Genomic DNA, 27,726 nt, shown 5'->3' with positions numbered 1-27,726 from the left:
TATAGTTTGCCAGTCTGGGAAACAAATTACTTTCTGTTCAACATCCAAATGATAGCAAGCATTACCTTTGGAATTATTTATTCATTTTAAAATACTTATATACAGTGATCTTATTCTAATGTAGTAGTTTATTTCAACATAATCTAAGTAGACTTCTATTACTTACTGAAGGTTTTTTATTACATTTGAGACTTAGACACTTTCCTTACAAGCCTTCATGAATATGATAGCAACAATATGTCTTTTGTTGAGAGCAAACACCATATAACGATGTTTAGGTTGCATCTGAAATGGGCAATTCTTGAGCAAAATATGCCACACACAGTTTGAAATTAACCTAAGTAGCTAAAGAAATTTAAAATATACATGCTTTAAGGTATATATATTGTATATTGGTGTATAATAATGTATACACACACATGTTTTTTGTTTATCTTTAATAGCAAAAAGTACAGTAGAATTCCACTGATGGCAAGATTTGATTGTAGAGTATCCATAGAAAATTGGTGCACATTTTCTGAAAATAAGTATAAGCTCAAAACAAAATGTGATACCAGATAATTCTCCGCCATAGCCTAAAACTGATAATCAATTTAAATACCTAAATAATTGAATTAAACCCTATAGTAATCAAATAGGCATTTGATAATGAAATATCTCCTTTGAAAAACATTACTGAGTAAAATTTTGTATCAGTCCCAACTAGGTGAGTGTACAACATTTAGGATAAGGCCTCTCAGTCCTGACTGGAGCTCATAGGTACTACTGGAGTACAAATAATAAATAATAGTACATGTACTGTAAAGTCTCTAAACTCAGTGATAATACCAAGCATTTTCCATCTTTGAAACACTATACAAACATAAAACTATTCCTCACAACACCCCTGTGAGGTAGGTATGAAAGTGTTACCCCATCTTACTGATGGGGCAACTCATCCCAATACTACAAGGTACTAGCTGATGCTGCAAGGGGATTCCCAGAGGCCCGAGTTCCTGATTCCCAGAGGCCCCAGAAGTATGTCGCTCTTAAGCAAAATATTAGTCTATATAAGAACTTGCCCACATCCTTAAAAACATCAGTGGCACAGCCCAAATCTCTTGGCTTTCATATTTGTCACTTTGTCAATTGATTGAGACATTCTCCCTTTGAAAAAATAAGGTACTATGTATTGGTCCTGTGACATGCACAAACAAGTATTTTTCTTTTCGTAAGTCTGCTGGTACATTTCAAATCTGCAAAGGGAAGGCATTTACCTGTGAGTGCATACCTTGTGCAGCAGAGCTGTAGCAAGAGTCTCCCATTCTTTTACTTATATGCATAAAAATTACAGTTTCTTTTACTCATTTATGTGAATACTTATTTATGTGAATGGTCGTATGATGGCATCAAGTTATGTATTAAGGGGCACAGCCATATATTTTTTTAGATTCAGCTTTCAGGACCTCCTTTAAAACTGGGATAATCCTGTGGAATGTACTAAAATATATGTATTCTCTTTTCCCTCTTTTTAAAAATAAAGTCTGGAATGCTTATGCTTAGACATACTTTAAAATACTGTATAGCTAGCCATTGTTTTGAAGATGCATAAAGAAAAGCAAGACATCTGAATGTGGAAGTAGTCCCTCTCGCGCCAGAATAAACCTGGAGCATTTCCACTGAAGGCCGTGGAGTTTCAGTGGTGCAAAAGCAGGCAGAGTGGAGTCAGGATCAGGACTTCCATCCTCCTGCCCGTCTGTGGCTGCCCTCTACCAGCAGCACTAGTGAGCTTCATGCCTTCATCTGCAGGAGGGAGTGTGAGTGGCATGTTTGCCAGCAAATCCTGTGAGCTACGCACATACCTGATCACATCACTGAAGACTCCATCACTCATTATGCTAGTGTTACACATAGACGTAAAAAACAGGCAGCTCTTTTGACCTCTGCAGAATTAGAGAAAAAGGGAAAAAATAAACCACAGTATCTTCCAAATGACAGAGTACATGCAGAGAAGTAAATCAAAGGCAACAGAAAAACGGCACAAATGCAGCTTTAGAAAAACAAAGCTTTTACCAAAAGAGAAAGGAAAAAACAGGTAAAAAAACCGGTAATATATTGACGACTAATAGATACAAAATTAAAAAAAAACAATTGGGTAAAAATTAAGTTATTTCAATCATTTCATAAATGCTGTCTTATAACTCATGGGAAAAATGGAAATGAAAACTTCGAAAGCCTTTCTGGAACACTGCCCTTTAAAAATCATAACAGGCAGTTTTTCTGATCATATATAGAGTTCCTACATGGCTGTCCTTTTAAACATCTGTAATTCAACAGACTTTGGCCATTTTAATCTGTGTAGCATATTTTATTATTTAATGTCTTCATATGATAAAAAAAATAACTCATACATATTTAAAAATAGATACCATTCTGCTTTCATCCTTTTTTGGGGGGAGGAGGGGAAAGCAGGTAATTTTCCTCTTGTGTTTTGAACAGAAACATAGCTATCAGCTCTCCTTTGCTTTTCTTCTCTTTTGCATATCATGTTTTCTCTCAGCAAGACTCAGGGACGTGCATGGAGGAAGAAAAGCACAAATCTGTCATTGTTGTTGAGTAACCTGAGGAAACTCATACCTTCTTTGGGTTTGTCTTATAAAACACAGTATCTGCATAACAAGGCCACTGAAAAATGATTAATACAGATTTTTCTCTTTTATTTATCTTTTGTCGGTTTTAAATGCAGCAGGCATTCACCATCGGAATATAACAGCTTGGAGTTTACTCAAACATACAGCTTTTTTGCAGGAGATACGTAACCACATGCCTAACCTTAAGAATGTAAATACTTTTATTTAAATCAATGTGAAAAAATAATTTTGTTAAAGTTAGACATGCTTTGATAATTGAGGATATTGGAAAAAAAGACAAAACAAAACCATGGGTTTAAACGTATAGGTTATGTCATTTGGAATGAATGGATGCGAGCTGTCAATTTTTTTCCTTTTTGTATTTTAGAATTTGAACTGCTCCTGATAAATTTGTTCACAAATTTTATCATGCAGTGTATCATGAATATTAGGCAGATGTTTAAACAACCCGAAAAGGAGGCTTTTTCGTTAGACAGTACAGGATAAATGTTCAGAAAGCAGTCAGTTTGAAACAGTAGTCATTCCAAAATCTGTTTTCCCCACTCCAAAATTTTCTTTTTGGTGTCTTTTTTAGTTCTACTACCTTGGGATAAATGCTCTTAAAATTTATTTTCATTGGAAAAGACATTTTAATAATTCTATCCCTTTCACTATTAATATAAATTAGAAAAACATTTGAATATACGGTGTCGACCTTACTCTGATTTCCAGATGCAATGATTAGAAGTCATTGACACCAATCTACCACAAGTGACTTCAGTCTCATATCTTGTTCTGTTATTAGAGTAATCAAGGAACGCAATTCAGAAATAATATTACATCCTGCATTTTATTCAATTCCATATGACAAAAATAGTAACCTAGACTAAGACATCCATTTCAATCAGTAGATGTGTCAAGCCAACAAGATTTAATAATAAAAAATATTGGATCTAGGTAACAATTCCCAGCTGTTTCAGGGAGGCTCCTAGCCCTACATGGTATCACAGTATAAAAATAGTGTCTCTCTTCACCATGCAGAGAGGAATGGCCTAACCCTGAATACAAAATGGGGTCAGTCTTACTGTACCATCATCAACCATCTTATTTACAACACTATACATATTTTTTCTCTTTTTCCTTTTTCATTTTTCTTCTCTATTTTTCCTTCTTTTTTATTTTTTTCTGCTTTTTTTTTAATTATACACATCCTTTAGGGAATAGAGATAACACTACATGGTACCAAATACTAACAAAAAAAAAAGTCACACCAAAAATTACACAGATAAATAAAAACATTCAATTGCTGAAATACAGCAACATTAAGCCACCTCAGTTTTCTTTTTCTTTAATGCTTGGAAACACCCCTAACCACCCACACACTGTGGCAAAAAATTATGTTATATTGTAGAGGTGTTACAGATATATAATTTTGCTCAGATATAGATATATCTTTATATCTATATATCTCTATCTCATCATTGTAGAAAATGGAGCTGTAGAGTTCATTGTTCATTTCTAATAGAAACAAACAGCTAATAAGTGTTTGAAGCTCTTTTCACTCCATTACGTGATGGCAGAAATTGTCCATTCTTTTACAGCAATGGTTTCTGTTTTATAAGAAAGATTGTCCTATTTTTCAGTCTTAACTGAGAAGACCTCACTGTCTGATTCGTTCTTCGGGGGCATGAAACTCCTTGCGCTGTTTCCCAGCTACCCATAATGTCCCTCAAGCAATTCTGCTGGACGGAAGTTCAGAGTGTCAACTCCACCATGCTTGTAACGCACAAAAATGAGGTAGTACACAAAACATTTTCTGTTCAAGTTTTGATTAAGCCCCAGTCTCCTCAGCATTCCCCACTTAACTTATGAGTGGAACCAATCCCTTTGTTTACTCAGTGTAATTCCAACAATGCAATCAACGTAAAATTATATTTGATTAATCAGAGTACATTGTGCTTTGGAGCAATCTGAAAAGATAATCAGACAGTTGGAAACAAATACAGAGCATTTGTGTGTTACTACTGCTCACGCTGCCCAAAAGTTCTTCTTTTGTTCCCACTATTATTAGGCAGTCAGCATCTTTCTTATGGTTATGTGTGAAAGAGACAGAACAGATTACAGGAAAATTAAACCTACATAATGTTCTCCTTCCTCTATCCTAGACTTGTATTAATATCACTCTCCTAAGATAAATGTATCAGAATTCTGTCAGGGGTGGTCCTGCTTTTAAGTGGGCATTATAGAAAAGTTAAATGAATCGTTTCCGTTTAAGAAACGGCAGTCCCCGTATTTCCTAAGGATCTGACAGTTCTCTGCAATTTTCTGCTTAGTTGATAGAGATCTCTCATTGTTTGAGCTTAAAACAAAACAAGAAACTGCAACAGGGTCCTCCTCCTTACTCCTTAAGTCAAAGTACTGTTTATAAAATAGTTGACATCTTTGTTCAGTTTCAAATTATAGACAAACCTCCCTAATACAAAATACTAAAAGTGCAATAGTATAAATTAAGAGTTTGCAACCACATTATACAAACATTACCTTTTTATTGTGCAGCTTTGATAACACGGAGTATTTACTCACAACTGTTTATAATGTTGTGAATAATTTATGGTGCTAAGGTTTGTCTGTAACTTGTTTTCCAATCATTGAGCTAAAATCCACACTACATTTTTTTTTCATTTAATAGAACAACTGTCCACATAGCAGCTACAAATATTTAAATAAAAAAAGGTTTGTTACTGACAGGTACTTGCACATGAAAAGCATGCTATCTTTCCCAATAAAACTTCACAAATTTGCCTGCATTGAAAGAAACCACTTATTCATAGTAAAACAAAACTTGCTTAAAATAAAAAGGACAAAAGGAAAAAGAAAAAAGAAAAATCACATAGCCAGATGTATTTTGCAGTACAAAAGCTTCATTTAAGTTTGGGGCTAGTATATTGTCTGTTACCCGCATAATCTTAACATTATAAATACTACAGACAAGGATACTGTAATAATACACAGCATTGGGGTACTAAATCACTTATTTAAGATTAAGATTCCTAAAAACATAGTCCAAGTTGCTAACTAATTTGAACAAAAACCAGCAAATAAGTGTGACAGAATGCCATAATGAAGCCCCCCTTTCTCAGGTGATAGTAAGTTTTGTAAGAAGCAAAGTGAATGTAGACTAGCCTCTTTCTGTTTCTAATGAAGTTATCCCATAACTGGTTTGTTTGCTTGTTTTCTGTTAAATTAAAAGGTTTCAAAGTTCTCAGTAACAGTCAAACTCACTGTTGAAAGAAGTACCATGCAGATCTTGCAAGACAACTTTTCAGCAGCCACAAAAAGTTATGTATTTCTGCTATGGGTAAAATTTTAAAGGGTTTAAATTTTATGCATTTATGTCAGGAAACTAATGCTTAGCTTCAAAAGCTGTACATGGAACAGGACAAGTGTTGTGTCGAGTAGAGGTCCAACAGTTATTTGGAATGAATGCTTTTAATTTATGCCAATCTCTTTATTATCCTCAATAAATCTGGTGAATGGACGACTGGCTCCCGTCTCAGAACTTGCTTTGTCCAGACTGACAATGGGAGGGCTGCTGCCCGTGCGAGCTTTGTCCATGCCACCGGTAAGGTTACTTAGAGGCGGGATGGCGCCTCCGCCTAGACTTACTGGGAGCTGAGGAATGCCTCCGTTCTGTATGACAGAAATCTCATTGTTCTTCATAGCAAGTCCATTAGTGATAGCTGCAGCATATTGGTTCCAAAAATTGGGGTCAACATTCATGGCCCGAGCTGCCAAATCCTTCTGGAACATCTCGGAGAACTTGAGAGCGTCGCCACCGAGCAAAGCCATGGGGTTTTCCACGGAGAGGCGTCGGCCACGGCGTGCAGGGGCGTTATTCCACATGTGAGTCCCCATGTGAACCTGCAGAGTGAACAGGGAAGAGAAGCACCCCCAAGTCAGCATGTTCTGGTGAGGAGTCTAGCCTGAAATGCTGTTACTTAGAGTAGTGCTTGCTCTTTAAAAAAAATGCCCTTTAACTCACATTGAAAAAAAAAATAATTTCAGTAAGGACACAGTTCTAAGTTCCAGTCAGCCCACACAAAGAAAACCCAGGTCCATGGTTGTTTTTCAATGTGCATCTGCTTCTTCTCAGTGAAAACAAACAGCGCTGCAAGATTTAAGGGTACATACTCTCTTGGGTTAGAGAATTTCACATGCAAGCTGGAAGTCCTCACATGCTGAAGATTACCAAGGGCATTACTCATACCAGGAGAAGGGTGGTTTTTCCCTTTTCCTTTTTTCATCCTGTCTGTTTTCATGTTTTATCTCATCACAGAAGCACTGATTAATTTGCTAAATTTAGTATTTTTTAAAAGGGCATTTAAAATGTCTTCCCCAGGCTGAGTCCTGATGGTTAACCAAACGGCAGGAATAGGAGCGACCAGTCCCGTAGTAACCCATTGTAAATCTGTGAGAAACAGCTTTCTGCTCTGCAACAGCTGCAAAGTGGAATAGAAAATAGAAATTGGGGAGGCACCCAAGGAGCTGAGTAAGCCCTGTGTTCCTGGTTCATAGCAAGATTATTTTGCATTGATGGTCCACAAGAACTCTCAGAACATGTCCACCAGCTGACTGGGTGTGCCATCACATCAGTCAGAAATATACAACATGCCTGCATGAACAGCTGGAACCAGTTTTAAAGTTCACATCATTGCACAGCCACTTTCCAGTCCTTATCTTCTACACAGTGAAAGCTTAACGACCACCACCGTACAGCAAGCATTTCCTTGAAGCTCCCTTCTCACCTGTCTTTGGGATAAACACTTAGCACTAAAACTTGCTGAATTCAAGAGCAGTGCTCTTTATTTCCCCCCTCCCCAAGCCTTTACAGTTTCATGTGGCCTCTTACCTTAAGATTCCCCTTTGTGGTAAAAGCTCTACCACAGATTGTGCAACCAAACGGTTTTTCACCGGTATGGGTGCGCTCGTGTATCTGCAGTGCACTTGCTGAGGAGAAGGTCTTCCCGCATGACTGACAGTTGTGCTGCTTGGGAGTCCGGCGAGGGGGGGGTGCCAGCATAGGGGTGATCCCCGGACTCATCACTGTCTGTGGTGCAGCAGGAACCTGGATTCCAGCTGGAAGCGAGGGAACCTCACCCAAAGAGATCGGCTTGCTGTGACCATTCACTTCCATTTTGATCATGGTAGGTGCTGTACTGGTGACCAGGCTAGGAGTACTTTGGCTGGGACCTAGAGTAAAGTTGGGTTCAAATAACTGAGAAGGCAGCTCTTTTAATTTGTGCGTCAGTAAGTGCTGTTTTAAATTACCCATAGTGGAACACCCACGACTGCAGACTGTACAAACAAATGGACGTTCTTTAGTATGGCTGCGGTAGTGAATTTCCAATGCACTCTTACAAGCAAAAGGCTTGCCACAGATATTACAAACAGTACTTTTAAACTTACCACGTTCTCTGTTCAGGAACAGCAGACTAAAAGGAGCCTCCTCTTTGATGACCGGTCTTCCCGGGTTGGTGGATGTCAGGTCTAATGCGCCTCCATTTTCAGTTGTGGGTGGTGGACTGTCTGGTTTTTCTGTCTTTAATTGTATTTCTTGAGGCTCTTCCTGGTTACTGAGACCGGGGGACTTTGATCTGAAACTTTCACTATTGCTATTCACAGGAGACAAAGCTTGCATGGAGGAAGAAGACTCTGACATTGCAGGGCTGCCTGCACTCTGGCTTTCAAGATCACCAACGGCTGATGAGGAGTCATTGCTCAAACGGTCACTTTCCCCTGATCCATTTTCTATGGATTTTAAACTGGTCAGCTGCTGACAGTTCATGACAGAATCAATCATTTTCATTTGATTCTCCAAAGCAGCAATACTGGAGATCACAGAAGGTGGTGAAGAAGGACATGACCCAGAGTAAGAGATAAGGGGTTTGGATGAATCACTTGCCGTGTCCTTTAGTTCCGGGTCCTCTTCCATAGAATTTTCATCAATGTCATCATCGAAGTTGCTCAGTGTGTCAACATTCTTCTCGTCATAGGAAAGCTCTGAGTCCATGGCATCCTGGAAGCCCTCTGGTAGTGGCGTGTTCGGAATTTGCCCACCCATATGCATACGAATGTGCTGCTGAAGAACAACTGCGTTTGTAAATTTCTTCTGACAAATGGGACACGAGTGCTGTACTCTAAGTGGTGGCTTTGCTCGATGAACTCCAAAATGTGTTTTTAGATTGCCTTTTGTAGTAAAGGCACGTCCACAAATTTTGCATTTAAATGGTCTTTCTCCAGTATGTGTTCTGTAATGCATCTTGAGAGCGCTCTGACAACTAAGCACACGGTGACAAATGACACATTGATTCGGATCTGTCATCTTCTTATCAATGTTCTCCACTAGCTGTTGTAGTTTTGAGGTTTCTGATGTTTGCATAGAGTCTAGCAGACCACCAAATGGAAACTTTGCCTTAAACTGGTCAGACACTGCTGGAAGCACAGGGTTTGGGAGGCTTGTTGCAACAGTGCTGTCTGTAGCCACCGTAGGAATTGATGATGTGGCAGCTGCAGAAACTTGCCCACCTGCAGAAAGGTCCCCGAGCCGTGTGCTCGTGGGAGGCAGAGTGACAGGTTCTGCCTTGGTCAGAGATGAGCCACTCTGAACGGGCTGCGGGGATTCAGCAGATGCTGGAACACCCGACTCAGAAGTGTTGAGGCTGGGGGATAGAGAAGTGCATTCACTGGAGGCGGGAGAAGGCCTCTGGGGTGACCTGCTCATAGGAGTGATACTTGGAGAGTCTCCGTAACTGTTCACACCAGGAATAGTGGGGGGCAGTTGGAGCCCGATGGAAGTCGGGACGGTTGGTAAAACAGGTTTACTATCTAACCACGTTGTGACCGGCTTCTCAGGGGGCAGCGACATCCCATACGGGATTCCAGAGCAGGTGGGCACATTGTCGAGGTATTCTGGAACAGGATAAGGGTTCATCTGAATATGAGGGTATTTCTCTTTATGCCTCTGAAAATGAACTTTCAGGTTGCCCTTTGTGGAAAAGCGGTTTCCACATATGTTACACTTAAAAGGTCTTTCGCCTGTATGCGAGCGGAGGTGAATCTGTAAAGCACTGTCACTTCCAAAGACCTTGGCACAAAATCGGCATTTATGTTTAAAAAAGGGATCCTCAGAGCTTGACTTGGGTTCAAACACTGACACATTTGGTGGCTTTCCTTTGCGGTGCTTCATAAGGGCGGACAAAGGATCGAGCGCGTTAGCAGTTGCCGCGATGCTAACCAGCGGGTTGGGGAAGATCACGCTATTTGATGAAGTCTGAGGTAGAAGTGGGTTTGGCAGGCTGGATACTGAGGTGAGGCTTCCATGTCCTATTGAAGGTGGAGTCGAAGCGTTCTGGGGCTGCGAAGCACTGTTAGGAGCATTTGACACAGAAACGGGAGTTATGGATGTAATCGCGTTCGAGGAGGAAGGTACACCTGATTCAGGCAGGGCAGAAGAGCCACTGCCGGATATATTGGGTGTACTTGTTCCGGATGTAGGTCTTGAGATGTGCTGAGAGCCATCGAAGGCAGTGGGCTGGCCAGCAGTGGCCTGCCCCACAATGGCAGAAGGAATGACTGCAGTGAGCTGGACGGCAGCACTGGTGGCAAACCCTTGCAGCTGGTTGGAGGCCTGTCCGGGACCAGCCTGCGCAGCCACGATCTGGCTGAGGGATGGTCGCAGGGGCTGGCGGTTCATCATCGCCACCTGACTGCGGATCTGCTCGATCAGCTGGAGCTGGTGGATCTGCTGCTGCTGCAGGGCCATGAGCTGCTCCAGAATCATGGGGATGGCCACAGCCGTCACCCCGCTGCTGATGCTCGTGGAAGCAGTGGCCCGCGCGCTCTGCGAGAACTGCGCGACTGCCACTTTTGTGCTCAGCAGAGTCTCTAGCGTGACATTGGTGTTTGGCATGTTATAGCTTGTCATGGAAGATGGTTCAGGGATCTGAGGTAGAGGAGTAGCTGTGTTTGAGGTGCCTTTATTCTGGAAATTTTTTTCTGCAGAAGTTTCTACCTCCATGGGCTCTTCTTCCTTTTCTGTGTTTTTTACCTCAGAGCTGTCATTGTTTTCTGCCTGGACGCCTTCTTCAGCAGCTTCACTCTCTGCCTGGTCACTGGGAGAGCTGGCGGGAGAGGGATCAGGGAATTCCTCAGCTGGGGGTGGAGCTGGTTCATCTTCATTGACGATCAGCACCAGGGGGTTTTTAGTGCAGCTCTTCTTGTGCTCCAGGAAGTCCGTCCACTTGAAGAACTCGGCGCAGCACTTCTCACAGACGTTGGTTTCTTCGCTTCCACTCCTGCTCTCGTTCCCGCTATCACCATCATCTGCTCCTTCTCCCGGGACTGCTAGAAAATCAAAAGATTTTATCAGCCAATGACTTGTGAGACAATTCTCCCTACATTTAAAAATTTTGCACATAAGTAAAATCAATATTTTTTATTTTGTACAAATTGCCCCGCTTCAACATTTCTGAGGTCCCAGTGTGTGTATTCTATGACTCTTTCTACCTAGCTAATCATTTTCTTAGCACAATCCATCAAATTATGAGGTGCTATCAATTGTGGATACTGCTTCTTAATGAAATTCCATAGAAGCCATTGATTTCCAATATTTTCATACAATTCACAGCACCTTGTCTGTTGGGTACAAAGCAAGCTTTCGATGGACTCATTAGGATTCCCCTTTGCCATCAAGCTTCCTTATTTCCAGCAAAATTAGAGATGCCTTTGCCAGTTCACTTAACATTGCTAAACTAATCTGTAACCTTTCAAACTCAAATCAGCACCTGACAGGACAAACTGGGCCTCTGTTACTCAAGTGTGGTCCTGGACTACCTAGATTTATTATCTTTATACAGTGTTGAGACACCATGAATTTAATGTAATTCTGTATAACCTTTTAAATCAATAAGCATTTATTTAACTTAAGAATTTTCAATGAAATGAATTCAGTTATAAAAGTAACAAGGGTGTGTAAGCACTTCTAGCATTTTGACTCAGAAAAGGAACATAAACTAGCATTATGTCTTTTTGCACTTTGCTTGTAAATGCTGTTAAATGCTGCTGAAATGAGCTGTTCTGTGATACATAAACTGGATGCCCTATATCCTAGCCATAAAATATTGTTAATACTTAATACTTAATTAATTGGTTCTGTCGGATGCAATATTTCTCTAGCAAAAAACCACATTAAATTACATGTTATTGCCATTAGCCAATAGAGTTCATTTAAGGCAAAGGAGAGGTTTATTAGCAAACTAGATATTATATGTTTAAAGTTCATTTGCATTGACATGTTTAACATGAGAACGTCAATGTTGTAGTCAGGCATACGTTTTGTACCTATTTTCATCTCTCCTCATAGAAAGACTCAACAAATTATATCCTTGTGCCATGGTAGAAAACCCACTAATTGGTTACACATGTTTAATTACTGTTGTAGGCAGCTACTTCCTCTGACTCGCGTTACCCTCTTGTGCCGAATAACAAGCAAGTTAAATGAACAGAATCCTAATTCACACCTGATCAAATAAATAGCTGCACAGGAAGGAGAAATCAACATACAATAACATTTTTAGGGTTTGGGGGTTTTTTTTTGTCATGTGGGGGAGAAGGAATGTAGGTAATTACTCAGGTTCCATTTGCTGCTCTGGACATTACTGCTTTTCGTCAGCCCACAGATCGAGTGACAACAGCAAATCAGTTCGGCAGAAGAGAATGACAGCTGTAAATCAGTTTTTGTTATGTGCATTTGAGTATGTGAGAAAAGTGGCTTTGAGTCTTCTTGCCATATCAATAATTTATTGTTTTGCTACTGAAAGAGAACATACTAGGATGTCTATTAGTTTATTTTCTTTTATACTCAGAAAGAATGCTCAGCCAAAACCTGGTGCTAAGGTTTCAATTAAACCCTGTGCTAAGGTTTCAATATTCTATTTCTCTAAGAGAGATGTGGTCACTTAATTGAAACAGAAAACAAAAAGAATGTTTTCTGCAATCGTGGTATCCCAAGTTGCATTTTATTTATCTGGTTCTTCAACCAATTTTTATACAATTAGCACCATAATCCAACATCAGGAAAAAAACCTCCTGCAACTAAAAATAAAAATAAAAAATGAAACAGCTTACAATTAACAAGTTCTTCTACTAAATTCTGCCATGGTATTAGAATGCTGGTAGTCTAAGCATCCCGCCAGAGCAAGGAATGTAGTATGTATCTGTAATGAGGTTGAGCATGGCTAGAAGCAAAGACACAGCTGATTTGTATTGAAGATAGGCAGAGTAAGCAAATAAAGCGTCCAATACTGTTTCTACTAAAATGAATGGCAACACTTCCATTGACTTTGGTAGAGGCAGGATTGGGCCAACACCCTCAACACCTCAGGCTTAGTATGAACAAAGCTTGAGGCACCTATGAACATACCCGGAACTGTTAGAGAATGCCTAAAATAAAAAGAAATTGCCAAGAAATTCAGAACGTATCATTTCAACAGAAACAGTTACCAAAAAAAAAAAAAAAGGCAGCTGTAGAAAATAAAAGGGAAGTGCAATCTTGAGATGTTCCAGTTACTTTTAAAAAAGAGGTTTTTACAGAACATTAACTATAAAATCGCTTTTGACAAAATTGCCTGTCAGATCTTTCAGTCTTTGCTCAGCTAAAACTCCCTACAGATTTCAGTGGGGAGTTTTGTCTGATAAAGGTGATAAATCTGTGCCCAAATACTGTTTCCTAGACTTCGAGAGCCTCTCAAACTTATTATTTTCCTGTATCTTCCAAAATTTTACCTTTCAAAAATTTAAAGATGACACTATATCCACTACATACTCAAACATTCGTGTATCCAGTGATATATGCCGCTAACTAACAGACATGCATTTTCTATTAAGAAATTATATTGGTGATATTAAGAAATTATTTTGTTGAATGCAAAATTTTCTAATTTCAAAATTCTACTGAATTTACTGATTAAAATAAACAGTTCTTTAAATACTATTGGGGTTTTTTCCCCCTTCTTTTTTTTTTTTATTTTTCCTTTTGGGAGGGGGGAATAAAATGCAATTCAAAACAGTCAAGAATTATTTAAGACTTCTGCATGAAATGCTGAACCTGTTACACTGTTTGGGTTAAGATCAATAATATATAGCTGTTGCTAGACAATACTAGACTAATCCTAATGGTAAATGCTTCCGTAAAAATTATCACATTGTGTTACAAAAATATCACAGAAGATAACATGATTCACCACAGAAAAAGAGCATACTGGCACCAGGTATCCTAAAGCATATGCTGACAATGCCAAAGCCTCCCAAAGTGAATGAAGTGAAAAAGCAGGCTTCCAAACCACATTTTCCATATGTGCTCCAGCTCCCGCAAAGCGAAAGCACGCGGAGGAGTACAGACCAGCAAGGCATCCAACACCCAACACGCTTTCCTCTCTCCTGAGTCCTTCTGAACTAAGACAACTCAAACAAATCCTTATTTACATTACAGATCTGCATTTTAAAAGTCGGGGAGACAGATTCTCTGGTCCTTGCTCAGAATCTGTGGAATGCCCTGGTTGGTAGTACCGACCATGCAGAGAGAGATGTCGTTTCTCCAAAGGCTTTCACTGGGAACATTTTCCAGTGCTTATTTCCAAACATTGGCAGGCCAGGTAACAGTTGTGTGCTGTTGTTGTTATGGTTATGATTACTATTACAGCTAGTACTTCAAATATTGCTACTAAGTGATTGCAAAGGAGGATTGATCCTTAAAGAAGCTGCTAACTATGTAGCTCCCCTTCCAGCTTTTATCTATATATCAGTATTCTTTTGTTTAAGGAGAGCTTTTTCTAAACAAACCTTGCACAAAAGGTTTCAGTAATTAGTGATGGATTCAGGCAATATAGCCATTCAAATATGGCTGTGCTCTGATCTAGAATGAGCTGATCAAACACTAGAAAGCTAATTATTTCAGACACTGTATAGTGATCACTAAGCCCAAATGTGAACATCTACAACCAAAACAGGTATTATTTTGTGCATTGGAAGACAGTCTCATGATCTCCATGTATCAAAGCAAGTACATATAACACGTGAGCTTTCCAAAGCAACCTTAACTACTGGTGCCCACTAACAGGAGGTATCGATGTGGACCTGTTCAGCATTTCAAAATAATAAGCAGGCTAGTGTACTTGTTCTCAAAGAAACAGCAGTTTACATTTGAAATATAATTTGTGAAAAAGTATGTGAGGAATGCAGCAATGTAGTTATTTCTTGGATAATCAGTGCTCAGCTCTGCTCTCAATGAAATAAATGGTTAGTTTTGTGCTGTCTCAGGGGGACCAGGCTCCTGCCTGTACAAAGTGGGGACCCACAGCTCTGCTTCCCTCAACTCCCATACCTTAAAAATAGTGATAATACTTTTCAAATGACTGATCCAAGTTCATTCACCCCATCATCTATCTGCCTTGAAATAGTTAAGGGCTCTTTTAGAAAAATATTTCAAATAGTGCCAAAGAGCTGCTAGGGGTTTTCTTCCCTCCAGTTCAACCTCAAACTAGACATACTACGAATCTCATCACAGCACTTTCCATTTCGGATAAATTATTCTGGCTTAAAAAACAAAAAATCAAACAAATCTCTCTCAAAGTTTCACTTCCTTGGACAGGCAGGCAAGCAGGTGACACAAATGGCATGAAAGTAAATGCTGCTTTGCCATGGGTGATGGTGTGCACAGCACACTGAGGCTACAAAGATGCTTCACAGAATGACAGCCTGTGGTGTCAATCCAACAAGTCCTACTCAAAGGAGTAGCCTTTACTCACGTCTGAAACAGTGCTGAATTTAACAGGATTGAAAGAGTACAAACTAGCCGTGCAAACAAGCGCTTCCGAGGGTAAAACAAGAAAGACTAAAAATAAAAACTGATAAATATTTTGAAATATATACCTGTACTGGACAAATGGGCATTGCCTCCGTATTTCACAAATGCAATTTCTAACATCCCTTTCAGTAGTATGTACTGATATGAAAGCACTAAGGCACTGTATTTGTTGTTGCTTTTGAAGTGTAAGTCCTCACTGAATTCAACAGGGAGTAATGCTTAAAAGCATTCTACATGAAAGGCTGGTTTTGATTCTTTGTTAAAACTCAGTCACTTTATGAATGACAGAAATCTATACCAAAATTTAATCACTAATTCAGAATATTAAAAATTTTAAATGCTAAAATATTAAGCTACAAATTAACTTTGGTTTCTTAATCACAGAATATGTCTATTGCAGGAAAACATAGAATTTTTCCACACTTATTTATGCTTTACAGCTTGTTTTCACTTTCTGATGTATTACAAAGTGATTGAATTTGTTAGGTAGTGAAAAACTTAATCTCTTTCCTTTAAATTTCCTGAAGAGAAACAATAATTTTTGTTATTACAGTGAGGATGTGATACAACAAAAATTTTCAAGGACTTTGGCAGAATTAAACAAGCACTTGCTTAATCTTACTGATATGGGTTGAATTTTGCAGTTCTTAGTTACACAAAAGGTGTTGAAGGGGAGTTTTGTCAAGCAGTCAAGATCTCAGCCACTAATAACCTCTCAGTTATTTTCTTTTTCTCATTAGTAGTCTAACAGCTAACGCACTAATCTGAAGCTGCTATGGGATGCAAGATGAATTACAGCACATCAAGCTTCTCCTGTGAAAGCAGGTGAAAAATCTCAGGCAGCATCTCTCAGATGCCACCCGGGGCGAGCTCCTGAGCAGGTTCCAGCCCATGGGGCCACGGTGGCTCCAGCAGCGCTGGCACTTTGCACCGCCGAGCTCTGGCCCCAAAATCAGCCCACAGCAATTCAAACAAAGGCGTTTCGAGAAAGGCACTTTGGGGGGGGTGATACCTGAAGCCATTCAGGTGCTCTGGTGACTCAGTAAGGGGGGTGCAAGGAGCTGATGCCAGGAGGCTTTGCTCTGTGCCCCAGACTAAGCGTACACACCAAACACTTTTTGGGCAGGAGCAAGGAGGATGGTGTTAGCCTGTTCCTCAGTGCCCAAGGAGAAGGGAGATGGCTCAAAGGGTGCCGTGGCTCCTTTAGTCACCTTTGGGAAATCTGCAGAGCTGAGAAAAAAAAGTCCCTTCAAATGTGCATCCAACAACTGCTGATTACACACACAGAGGATTTGTAAGCCTGGCTTTAGTAGTTCTGAATTTTTATTGCTGGCATAGATCTTTCTCCTCTGCCTGAGAGGTGAGTTTCTTACATGATGTGAAGGGAAAATATAACGAATGGGTCCTTCACAAATGTTGCTATTTACTTTTGTGAAACAGACTGAAATTAAGCATCACATACTAGTCAGGTCAAGTCTTAAAATGTATGCTGCTTATTAAACGCCCCCTTTCTTAGGACTAACTGCTTCCAGTGTGGAAAAAGCCCCTAGCAAATACTGAGTTTAATTTTTGCTCCAGAATCTTTTTATTTTGTCCCATCCTAAATCAGTTCTATTTCCACACAAGTAAATTAACTTAAAAGAGCCTTTTCAATGATATTAAATAAGGACTGCTACAATAAAATTACCTCTGAATATTCAGTATTTTGTTTTTCTGTTATTCTATGTCATGGAATCCTCAAATTATGTGTGATTTACTTGGGTAAAATCAAGTAAGAGAATCAATGTTTTGTTAGGCTTGCACATATTTTAAATTGCTGATACCTTCCTGAAACATTCAAACAAATAGGAATCCAACAAATGTGGGAGTGAAATATTTTCTGAAGCTTCTTTTTAGACTATACACAATACTAAAAATGAAAACATGAAAGAGTGTTGTATGAATTACTATTTTTTTCTACATTCAGAGCTCTCTAATGAAGAGTTAATTAATATTTTCTAAATGTAGTCATTTCTTTCAGGAAAATAAAAAAATCACTGAGAAGCAGTGTAAAAACTGTGAAGAAGTTTCAGAAAAAATGCATATGTTAGCATCAACTGAAGCTAAAATGTCTACTAACTATAAAGACAGATGTATAAAATGCTCTCGCATGCAAATCCAATAATCATTTCAAAGTGCAACTCACAGCGTTTTGTATATTTAAACAAGCGTTATTATAAACAAAACTCTGAGCCTAGTGCACTGATACAGGACAATTATCCTATCACCAGAATACTTATTTTTCCCCAAGCAAAGATTAAATAAAGCAGCAACATATACTAAAAAAAAAAGACAAAAAACCCATAAATTTCTTTTAAAATTATATTAATTTGGAAACTGTAGTCTTGTAGCAACATATTGATTCTGGAGAAGAACAGTACTACTTTTGCCTTAGCTCTATCATCTCTTACAATTGACGGAGCTGTTAAAGAAAGTTTTCTTAAATTGTTAGAACACGTTTATTTTCTTGCAAATTAATTCTTTTTAACTCTTTATGATAGCTTTGAATCCCATAAAGAAAGATGAATTATCACATACTGAGCCCAAGCTGTGAAACAGGAGGAGACAAATAGAGACCCCTACTGTGTTTAACAATGTAGAAGAAATTCCAGACTGAAAAGAAAAATTTTCTGTCCTTTTTCTCAGCCCACAAAAGCTGTTAGCACGGCTTTGAACAGTGGAGGGCACTCTTGCTATGCAAAACCCTGTGCTGACCTGGCACACTCGGTTAGATCTACTCTGTAGCCTGAATCTCAGAATTTGTTGAGTAACAGCCACCTGTGGCACAGGCACTAGCTGTACTCTGGTTAAAACATTTGCAGTTTCTAATCTGTGCAGCGAAGGACTTCACTTTATCAAACACTGGGGCCTTTCTCTGTGGACGCAGATGTGGAACAGATGCAAGCTTCACAAATTGTTTGTAATATCTGTGCAAGATATCGTATTAAATAAGACCTGTGCTATGTTTTTCAAAGTCATATAAACAGCTACTCGGTTGGATGTTATGGCATAGGTACAATAATTTCAGATTGGGCAAAATTCGTGCACAAATAATGTGGGTGTCTGTGGGAGTTAAGTTTATTTGGAATGCATCAAGTTTTATTGGGAATCCTAAAAAAAATAAAATCGAGGTAAATACTTCTAACACAGCTGATATGAAAAAAAAATTGAAAAACCAAACCAAATAAACTAGAAGAAAGAGAGGGATTCTGCATCTGATTCATAGAGATTCTGCATCGCTCTCCTTGGAAAGTGCATAATTAACTACATCCTAAACTACACAACTCTTAACACCCTGCATGAATTAATGAAGCCAATCACTTTTTGAGCAAGCACAGAAAGGAAGACAAATTTGGTTTTGGAGGCTTGCAAGACAAGGAGCTGATGTGAGGACCAAATCCTGCATCTACTAAATATCTCAAAACTGAATTTACAAGTTCCGGACTCCTCTGAGTAAAATTACTCACAACCAGGAGTACTTAAAAGTGCAAACCTGGCACAGTTCAATGCCACTTGTGCAGCTCAGTCATTCTGGTCCTTCACCATTCCATACATTGCAGTACTGCCCAGCATAGCAAAGCCATAATGACCTGGACAAATCCTTTAGCTTTCATCATTTCCAGCTTTGGGGTTATTAGTGCATCAGCAAATTCATAAATGAAAGCTATGGAATGGCACCAGGAGAAGGGGTCTCCTGAAACACTGAATGATGAGTCGGTTTTGATTATCCGGAACGAAAATACGGCAAAACCTGCAGGGTTAATTAAGCAGCTCAAGCTGCTGGCCTTCACAAAAGAAAATCTTTTTCCTACTTTAAGGACTGTAAACACTTGTGCTGAACTAGATGGGCATTTGATAAGCTGTACAGCATGTAGCAAACTCCGAGGGATCTCTAGTTAACACTCAAATTCAGTGTTAACACTTAACAGAACAGTGGTAAGCCGCGCTGCCAAGGTCAACTGCACAGATGTACTAATTGTATTATGAGCTTGACATCTAGTGGCCACCCCTGGCAGGGCAAAGCAGGCAAAGGTTAAATCAGCAAGCCTTGTCAGAGCACTTCTAACTACCCACCCTCGGGGAGCGGAGACCTGGGGGAGCTTTCCGGCGCTCCCGGTCCCACCTCCCTCCGGGCCTGCGTTCCCGGGCCTGCGTTCCCGGGCCTACATTCCCGGGCCTGCGTTCCCGGGCCGGCATTCCCAGGCCGGCATTCCCAGGCCGGCATTCCCGGGCCGGCGTTCCCGGCAGAGCTCCCGCCGTGCGAGCCGGTGGGCAGCGCCCACCTGCGCCCGGCCTCCCTGCCTGCCTGGCTGCCGAGTTTGGGAATACCTCCGATGCTCCTTCTGCGGCCCGTGATGGCGTTCGGATTGCCAGGGGAGGAGGGGAGTGATGAAGCTGAGGGTGCGGGGGCAGGAACGCACCACACGCGTTTGAGGTGTGAGCCCTTCTGAAATGCTTGTTGCTACTTTCAGTGTTAGAAAGTGGCAACAAGCGTTTCAGAAGGGCTTTTTGTAAAGGTCTAAGTTACACTGTAATGATAAATATTGTTCAAGTGTGCTCGCTTTTTGCACCCTAAATATAGCAAGGAAATAATAAAGCCCCCTCTCTTTAATCCTCTATCTCTTCACGTTTTAGCTCAAAATAAACAGATTTTTCAAATGTGTTGCATTAAGGTTTTCTGTCACCCTTAAAAGCATCTATCGTTCTGGCTTTCATGGTTTTGAAGGGTTTTTCCTTGATAAGAAGAAACATTCTCTAGTCTAACAGCACTATAACTGAACTAGCTCCTAAAAGTACATTTTGGCCTAAATTCCCTTTTTTGAATTAATGGACAACCTTCACTACATTTAGTGGAAAATTTAAAAGTGTAAAAGAAGCGGGATTGACATTGATATATAAAATTCAATATGAATGTACTGCTAGAAAAAGATTTACTAGTGCTTCCTCTGGGAAAAAAAAATGTAGACGATTACTCTCATTTTACAAATACAATGAAATAAATTATTTTTATATACTTTATTGCAGAGACTGTGTCAGTATTTAACTATTTTAATGTCATACCTGACCTGGTTTATTATCAGCAAAAGTGATTGACTCATGCCCTGGCTGCTGGATAGTCAACAAATATGCTTGTCTATGTTTGGCAGACAACAAATCAAATGAAGGAGAGATATCAGGAAAATCTTCCCAGGACTCAGACTATTTTTCAAATGGCACTAATAGTCTTTATTAATTAGTTTATTTTTAAACTTTTTCTAATGCAATATGTGTTTTGAATTGTAGCTTTTCTCTGTCTTAGGCAAGGAAAAGTAATTTTCAACAGCTAAATGTATGCGTATTAATAGCTTAATTACACAGAATTTAAACAAACACCTTTCAAAATTTCCTCCCTCTCACTCTGAAAAAAGTGTCTTAATGTCTGCCTCAGGAGATGGTAAGACTTCAAGACCAGAATCACTAGATAAAATCTGACCCAGTTTTGTCTACTTCCATTGTTATACATATATCAGCAAATTGGCCGTTTGCTGTAATTTCCTTATTATTGCAAATATTTTTCTATGGCCAACGCAATTCAGTGCAGAGTATTTTTAAAATTATACAAACACAGATGTTACATAGTTTGAACGTGAAGTCTCTACTGTAATGGCAAAAGTATTTATATAAAGTTTCAATTACCATTTCCAATCAAAGGGACAATTTATAGCCATACTAATTTGGCCTTTATTTTTCAAAACAAAAAGCCTTCTCTTACACTTGCCTCAGAACAAACATTTGCAAAAATCACATAAGTTTTATGTTTGCTGACGGCTGCTTGTGACTTCTTAAGTTTGAAATGCAGCAGTGTCTAAGCAAGAGAGAATAGCTCAATTTCATACGGAGGAATGCCCCCCAAAATTTGTTTTAAGCCTCCCTATAAGCAGATGGAGTGACCACACTTGCATGAGGCTGACTGCTACATACTGAGCTGAGTATTTGCTGTAGCTGAGCCTGTGAGTCTGTGGACATACTCCAGAAGAATATCAAGTGCAGTCACCAAGCTGCCCAAAACTGCGCAGCCCATTCCCACTTTACCAAGATGAAATAGATAAATTAGTTTAGACTATACTGTATGTATTGAAGAATGGGAGAAAAAAGAGGTCCAATATTTTAAAAAATGACTGAAAAAGGCACACTAGAAAACTCTTTTTACACAGTTCACTACAAGGTATCCCTTCCACCGCGGGCTGAACAATAATACATCTTTGCCAGAAACTTCACATGAAGAAGTCCAAAGCACCATTTGTCACCACTCTTACCAGAACCTCACTTGCACACTATAAGAATCACTTTTCAGCAGAAAAAAAACAAAAAAAAACCAACCTAAAACAATCAAAAATCCAATCAAAATAATAATAATTTTAAAAACTGAAAAAACCTCCCACAAACAAACAAAATACTTTCTATTATCCCTACCTTAAAAATACAAATGCTATGTCTATGGTTTAATTTTAAAATTAAATGGAGTTGAAGAATGTTTATTGTATCTACAATTCTGATTCATTTGTAATCTGTTGAATTAAGCAAGTGTATTAGAAATGTAATTCCAGCTATTACAATGCATTACATTTACTGAGAAACTGAGATTATTGTATTCTACAGGCAGTCATCTGAGTCCTGCTGCTGCTGTTTTTAAATTATTTCCAGCAGATCTTCTCATTTAGCAACCTCAAATTGTGGGGGTTTTAATACATATTTTTGTTCACTCTTCTACATTGCAATTACTCAAGAAATATATGGCCATCAGCTGCTTGTTAACATTTATTTTCAAAATTATTTAAAAATATGTTTTTAGCATTTCACTTTTGATTAACAATTTCAAACGATTTCGAGTGTATATCTGCAGTTGATGACAAACTAATTTTCTTCAGATTTCCAACAGTTTCTCACCACCATGACAATGTCCTGTTTGAATGCAATTTTGTTATGCTGTAACCCAAGCTGGCTATAAAATTATTTGTTTAGATTCTAAAACTTTTGTGATAACATTATCATGAAAGTTCTGCTGTGACCAGTCAACTTAAAACCCGGCCTAATGTTTGTCTCCCAACCTGCACCCCAAACTTCCATGTTTCTCCCTGTTGCTATAAATGTCCCTTCACTGTGAGGATTGCATTTATGGGACATTAATTTTTAAATGCTTCATTTTATTAAATCTATTTTGAGGTGATATTAAACATGATTTCATTAAATTAATACTAAGCTTCATTTGCTTAGTCTTGCATTAACTCCTTTGGAGACAAGGAGCAAAATGAATGAAAAGGCTACACATTTGAAAGAATACTGCTTAAACTGTTTGCTTTCTTAAAATGGCAAATATTCTTGCTCTGTGAGAACTATTTTTGGCCTGTTGCAAAATATACTCAGGAACTGTAGCAATATCTTGATCACAGCTGTGAACAGAAACGAAGAACACTGACTTGACAAGAAGTGTTTTAATTCATGATATTTGGAACTCTCATTATATCTGGCCTATAAAATTGCTTTCAAGTATGGCAATTGTTAGGCTTCCTAATATAATGCGTAAATGATTTACATTACACTAATGTGCACTAGATAGCCCTCTGCTCCTGTAGCTTGTCTCCACCCTGTTCGCATTTCTCAAATGAAAGTGCAAACCCAACTTTAGCGTGTTAATTGTTAGCCATCAAGGGTTTTACTCTATTAATTAAAATATGTTTTAATAGAAGGAAACATAGTACATTTTGATAACAGCCTTCTAAGGCTGAAAAGTATTTTTACATTGTTGCATTTTAGGGCTGCTGTGAAAGCCGATTTTGTGCTATTCAGGGACCACAATAATAACGCTTTAAAATTCCTCACTGGGATGCAATGTAGTCCTTTTGATGGAAAGACTGTCTTTCTCATTCGGCAGAAATAAATCCATTCATTTGATCATGTAGTCATTGAGGGCAATACAAAACAAACCAAGTGTGAGAAATTCTATGTGATGAAGTAAACAAAACAAAACCCCCCCAAAAAGGGGGAAAAAAACCCCATTTCCATGACAAAAAGATTCTTTGTCCTTAATCTACCCACCATATGCAAGCGTTTCTTTTTAGCATATCTCTTGTTCTAATCTCGGGTGACATGGCTACATAGATAAGATTCACAAAACAAAACAAAAACCTAGTTTAACAATTTTTTTTCAATTTATTAACTCACCAGGAGTGTCATAATGAAGTAGTGGGGTTTTATTTCCCTGTATTGAAATGGATTCAGAGCATGTAAAAGTTTATAATGCTAATGATAAATTCTTGGACCTAGAGCCCAAGCCAACAGAGATGGCCTCAACAAATCTTGCTTTCATAATAAAATACTAATTCTTATCTGCTTGTCTATATTAATTTATTTTACACGACCACAGTTTCCTAAGGAAAAAAAAATTTGAAAATGCACAGCTTTGCTTCTCCACTGTGATAGAAGGAAGCATTTCTCTATGTGCCTGTTATTGTCAACCCAAGTGGGTTTTCCTGGAGCAGTGGCAAGGACCCCCTTAGCAGCTTTGGACAGTGTGGGACTTGCTCCCTGCCTCCCCAAACGCCCTGGGAAGGAGTGGGAGGCTTAACAATTTCCCAGTCTGACAGATGTTTTAACCTTATGAAGTGGATTCACGCTGCCTTAAGCTTCAGGGCTGTAAAGTTCAGATACAATAGTCAAAATCCTCCTCAAGCTTCAACTTTGCAGCCTTTCTCTCCCCACAGATGCAACCTAAGAGTAATTATAGTTTTAAAGCAGGAGATGGACTTTTTTGTTTTCCTTTTCTAAGGGGGAGAGAGAGAGGAGATAATATAGCGGAGCAAGGGGCCTACACAGAAAGCAGAAAACATTTGGGATCCCGCTTGGTCATGCAAGAAACTAAGAAATCAGTGGGCTCTATGTAAAGAGGAAAAGAAAAACTTTCAAGTGGAAGCTCTCAACTTAGTCCAGGAGAAGAGAGCATGGGCTGTGCTGTGCCTTTGCACACTGCAGCGCCAGGGACTACCAAGGAAATTAAAACTAATTAAAAAAAAAAAAAAAAAGGAAAAAGGAAGAAGCCTGCAGCTCTCTATCCGAAAAGAAAATTACAGCAAAGTGGAAATAAAGCAGGATTACAGTCCAAATCTCTCCAGCTTTGGACACTTGTTCACTAGCAGCCTGGCAGCCCAGATGCATAAAAGCAAGCGTGCGTGTGCCTGCGTGTGGGGAGGAAGCGAGGAATGGCGGATGGGCGAGAAAATAACCCTTTCCCACTGCTTACAGCCGGCGCGACAGGGGCTGGTGGCGGTGGTGGCACTCCGTGTCACCTACCACTGATAATAATTACAGTCGCAGCAGAGCCAGGAGGCGAAGGGGGGAAGGCAGCGCAGGGGGGAAGGCTAAAAGCTGCTGTTGAATCCTCTCGAAAATAATGAAACCAACTCCTGTGGCCCCGGGCACCCGAGCGGCCCTGCCCGCTCCTAGCGCGGCCCCCCCCGGTGCCCCGGGGCGAGCGGGGGCAGCGCCCGGGGCAGCGCTCGCAGCATCTCCGGGCAGCGGCCGCCGTGGGGCCGCCCCGGGGCCCGGCAGCCCGCGGGACCTCCCTGGGCCCCGGGCAGGGCACCCCGGCCCCGGCCGCCCCAACTTTGCTGCGCCGGAGGGGCGAGCGGAGCGCGGCTTCTGTCCGCTCCGAGCCTCCGCCGGGAGGGAGCAGGAGGGGGAAAAGGGGATACCCAATAACGCGGAGAGAAGGAGAGCAGCGGAGAGGAGGAGGAGGAGGAGGCAGGCGCTGCTCCGGGGCGCCCGTTCCTGCAGCTGCTCCAGCCCGGGTGAGTGGGGAGGGAGGGCCGAGCCCCGCCGCCGAGCCCGGCCGCGATCAAAGCGCTGGGAAGGCCGGGCTGCTGGGAGGGCTGCCTAGGCAGGGGGTGGGCTGCAGAAACTTGGCTAAACTGCGAACTTCTCAGTTCCGCTGCCTCTTCCCCCGGCTGCTCTAATTCCCATTCTCCCGCTGCAGAGTAATTGCGCTCCCATGTTCATCATCACCATAAATTCACCTATCTCCATCCGAAACACACTCACAAAAAGAGGGAGAGAGAGAGAGAGAAGGATAAAGAGGAGACGGGAGCCCTTACCGTGCTCAGAAACTACCTCTGCTTGTAGCTCTTCGTCCGATTTGAGGTGCTGGGGTTTCGCTTGCTTTCGACGAGACATGCTGCTAACTGAGCCGTCTTGACTCTGCTTTTTGCAGAGGCATCAGCGACGTGGAGGTGGCAAGGAGGGGGGAAGGAATTGGGAACGAAGGAAGGGGGTTTGGGGACTGCAAATAACTGTTCACAAATAAAAGTCGAGTTGCAGAACAAACCAAACAAACAACAGAAAAGGCAACCAACACCCCGGGGAGGGAAAAAAAAAAAAAAAAAAAAAGGCAAGGCTAAGCAGCCAGCCAAACTGGGAGTGAGTGAGTGAGTGCGCGGGTGAGCGGGTGAGCGAGCGGGGGATGAGCCGGGCGGGGAGTGCGCGGGGCGGCGGGGAGTGCGCGGGGCGGCGGGCTGGGGCGGCTGCGCGCAGCGCGCATGGGGCTCAGTAATTATGATTGTGAATAATGCATGGCGATTAATGGTGCTGGGGGCGAGCGCGGATTGGCGCGGCTCCAGCGGACTCAGGCTGCATATGTAAATGAAGGATGGGGCTCCGCAATTAGCCGCTTCGCTCCGCCAAATGATGCGTCTCCCCGGCACCGGCAGCGCCGCCTGCGAGAGGCACCGACCGCGTCGGTGGCGGCGGCAGCAGCGGCGGCAGCAGCGAAACACACACGCACCACGCAGGAGGGAATCTGTTTTGCACACACTTTACACAACATATGTGCAAGGTTCACTTGTTGGGAAAGGTCACGATCTTCGCTTTTCTGTCTGCCGTGCTTTCTTCCCCCCGTCTCTCAGTTTCTTTTGCTTTGCTTTCTGCTTTTTTTTCCCCCTTTTCTTTCTTCACATCACTCTGCGTCCTCTGCTCTCTCGGTCTCGCTTTCCCCAGAAGTTGGGCTGCAAGGCATCTGATTTCTGTGTGTGAGTAATTTCTTCCCAGGAGGAAAAGAAACTTTTGTGTATGCCTTTTCCTTTTCTTTTCGCTGTGCTTTCTTTTTCGGCGTTGTACTGCTCTTTCGCCTTGATCTTCACATGCTTCTCTTTAGCTCTTCCTCCATCCTGTCTCCTTTCCCGTCGCTCTTTCTGTCTCCCCTTCCCGGCTGACTTTTGTTCTCTCCGCTCTCGAAAGCGCACGCACGCACAAGCAGAAGATCTTGGGCAGTTTTGTCTTTCACCTCTCCTTCCTTCTTCTTTGTCTTGCAGCTTCTTTCTCCAAGCAGAGACTCCCCGTTGGTGGTGGTGGTGGTCACTTCCTGTTGTCCATTGGTAGGAAGTTTTTTTTCTTTCTCCCCCTCTCTCTCAGGTTGTAATGACTTTTTGTGACACTCCTCACCCTTCCGCCCACCCACCCCCACCCCCCGGCTCAGCCGTGTGTCCTGTTAGCTAATGACAGCGGGCTCGCGTGTGCGCCGATGAGCAAGTCCTTGGTCTCCAGCAAATAGTACGGATCGTCTCCCAGTTTTGGGGGGTGGGGGTGGCTGTTGTTGTTGTCGCCGGGCGATCCCCCCTCCCCTGCCTTGCCTCGTTCTCAGCGGCGCCGCCAGCTGCTCCCTGCGCAGCGGCTCCGCAGGTCGCTCGCCGCCGCTCCGTGCCAAGGAGCGCTGCGCGCACCGCGGCCGCTCTTGATTTCGGGCAGATAAACTTTCAAGTTTGGGAGCGGAGCGGGTCACACGGCAGCTCCTCCTACTCTCCTCCTCCTCCTCCGCCTCCTGTGCCGCGCTGCCGGGGCTGCCGCCGGGGCTGCTCCCAGCCCCGCAGCCCGATCCGCTCCCCGCCGCCGCCGAGCCTCCCTCTCCGCACGCACTTTCCCAACAGCGGCTTTTCTCCCAGGCCCCCCCTTTTTTTGTAAAAGTGAGGGGGGTGGGGTGGGGAGAGACTTCCCTCCCCCCCACCCCCCGCTTTCCACTCTTATCGCATTTCAAGTTGCCGGGGAGCCAGGCCGAGTCTCCCCCGCCCGTCCCGCCACTCGCGTCCCTCCCGCCCCGTCCGTCCCCCGGGGAGGCGGGCGGCCCCTCCGCCC

The 27,726-nt window shown here is 41.5% G+C and overlaps 1 protein-coding gene across 4 annotated transcripts; it reads right to left on the bottom strand.

The window, feature by feature from the left end:
- SALL3 (spalt like transcription factor 3) lies at positions 1-25,953 on the bottom strand. 4 transcript variants are annotated; one of them, XR_008483623.1, is made up of 5 exons: positions 25,698-25,953; positions 8,076-11,012; positions 7,519-7,859; positions 1,842-6,530; positions 1-1,235 (listed from the first exon to the last, which is right to left on the bottom strand). XR_008483623.1 is itself a non-coding variant. In XM_054284998.1 (5 exons), the coding sequence occupies exons 1-5, from the start codon at positions 25,774-25,776 to the stop codon at positions 1,884-1,886; spliced, it is 3,651 nt and encodes a 1,216-aa protein (XP_054140973.1). In that variant the 5' UTR covers positions 25,777-25,953; the 3' UTR covers positions 1-1,883. The 4 variants fall into 4 exon arrangements, 3 of the variants coding, with proteins under 3 accessions (XP_054140973.1, XP_054140971.1, XP_054140972.1); XM_054284998.1 differs by having other exon boundaries at positions 1-1,922; positions 6,276-6,530; XM_054284996.1 differs by having other exon boundaries at positions 1-6,530.
- Positions 25,954-27,726: the final 1,773 nt, after the last annotated feature.

This window comes from Melozone crissalis, unplaced genomic scaffold, assembly GCF_028551555.1.
Source record: "Melozone crissalis strain CALT ecotype California unplaced genomic scaffold, PUWL_Pcris_2 ptg000042l_1, whole genome shotgun sequence".
Classification (NCBI taxonomy): Eukaryota; Metazoa; Chordata; class Aves; order Passeriformes; family Passerellidae; genus Melozone; species Melozone crissalis.
The sequence above is the reverse complement of the archived record's forward strand: the minus strand, read 5'-3'. Positions and strand labels throughout refer to the sequence as shown.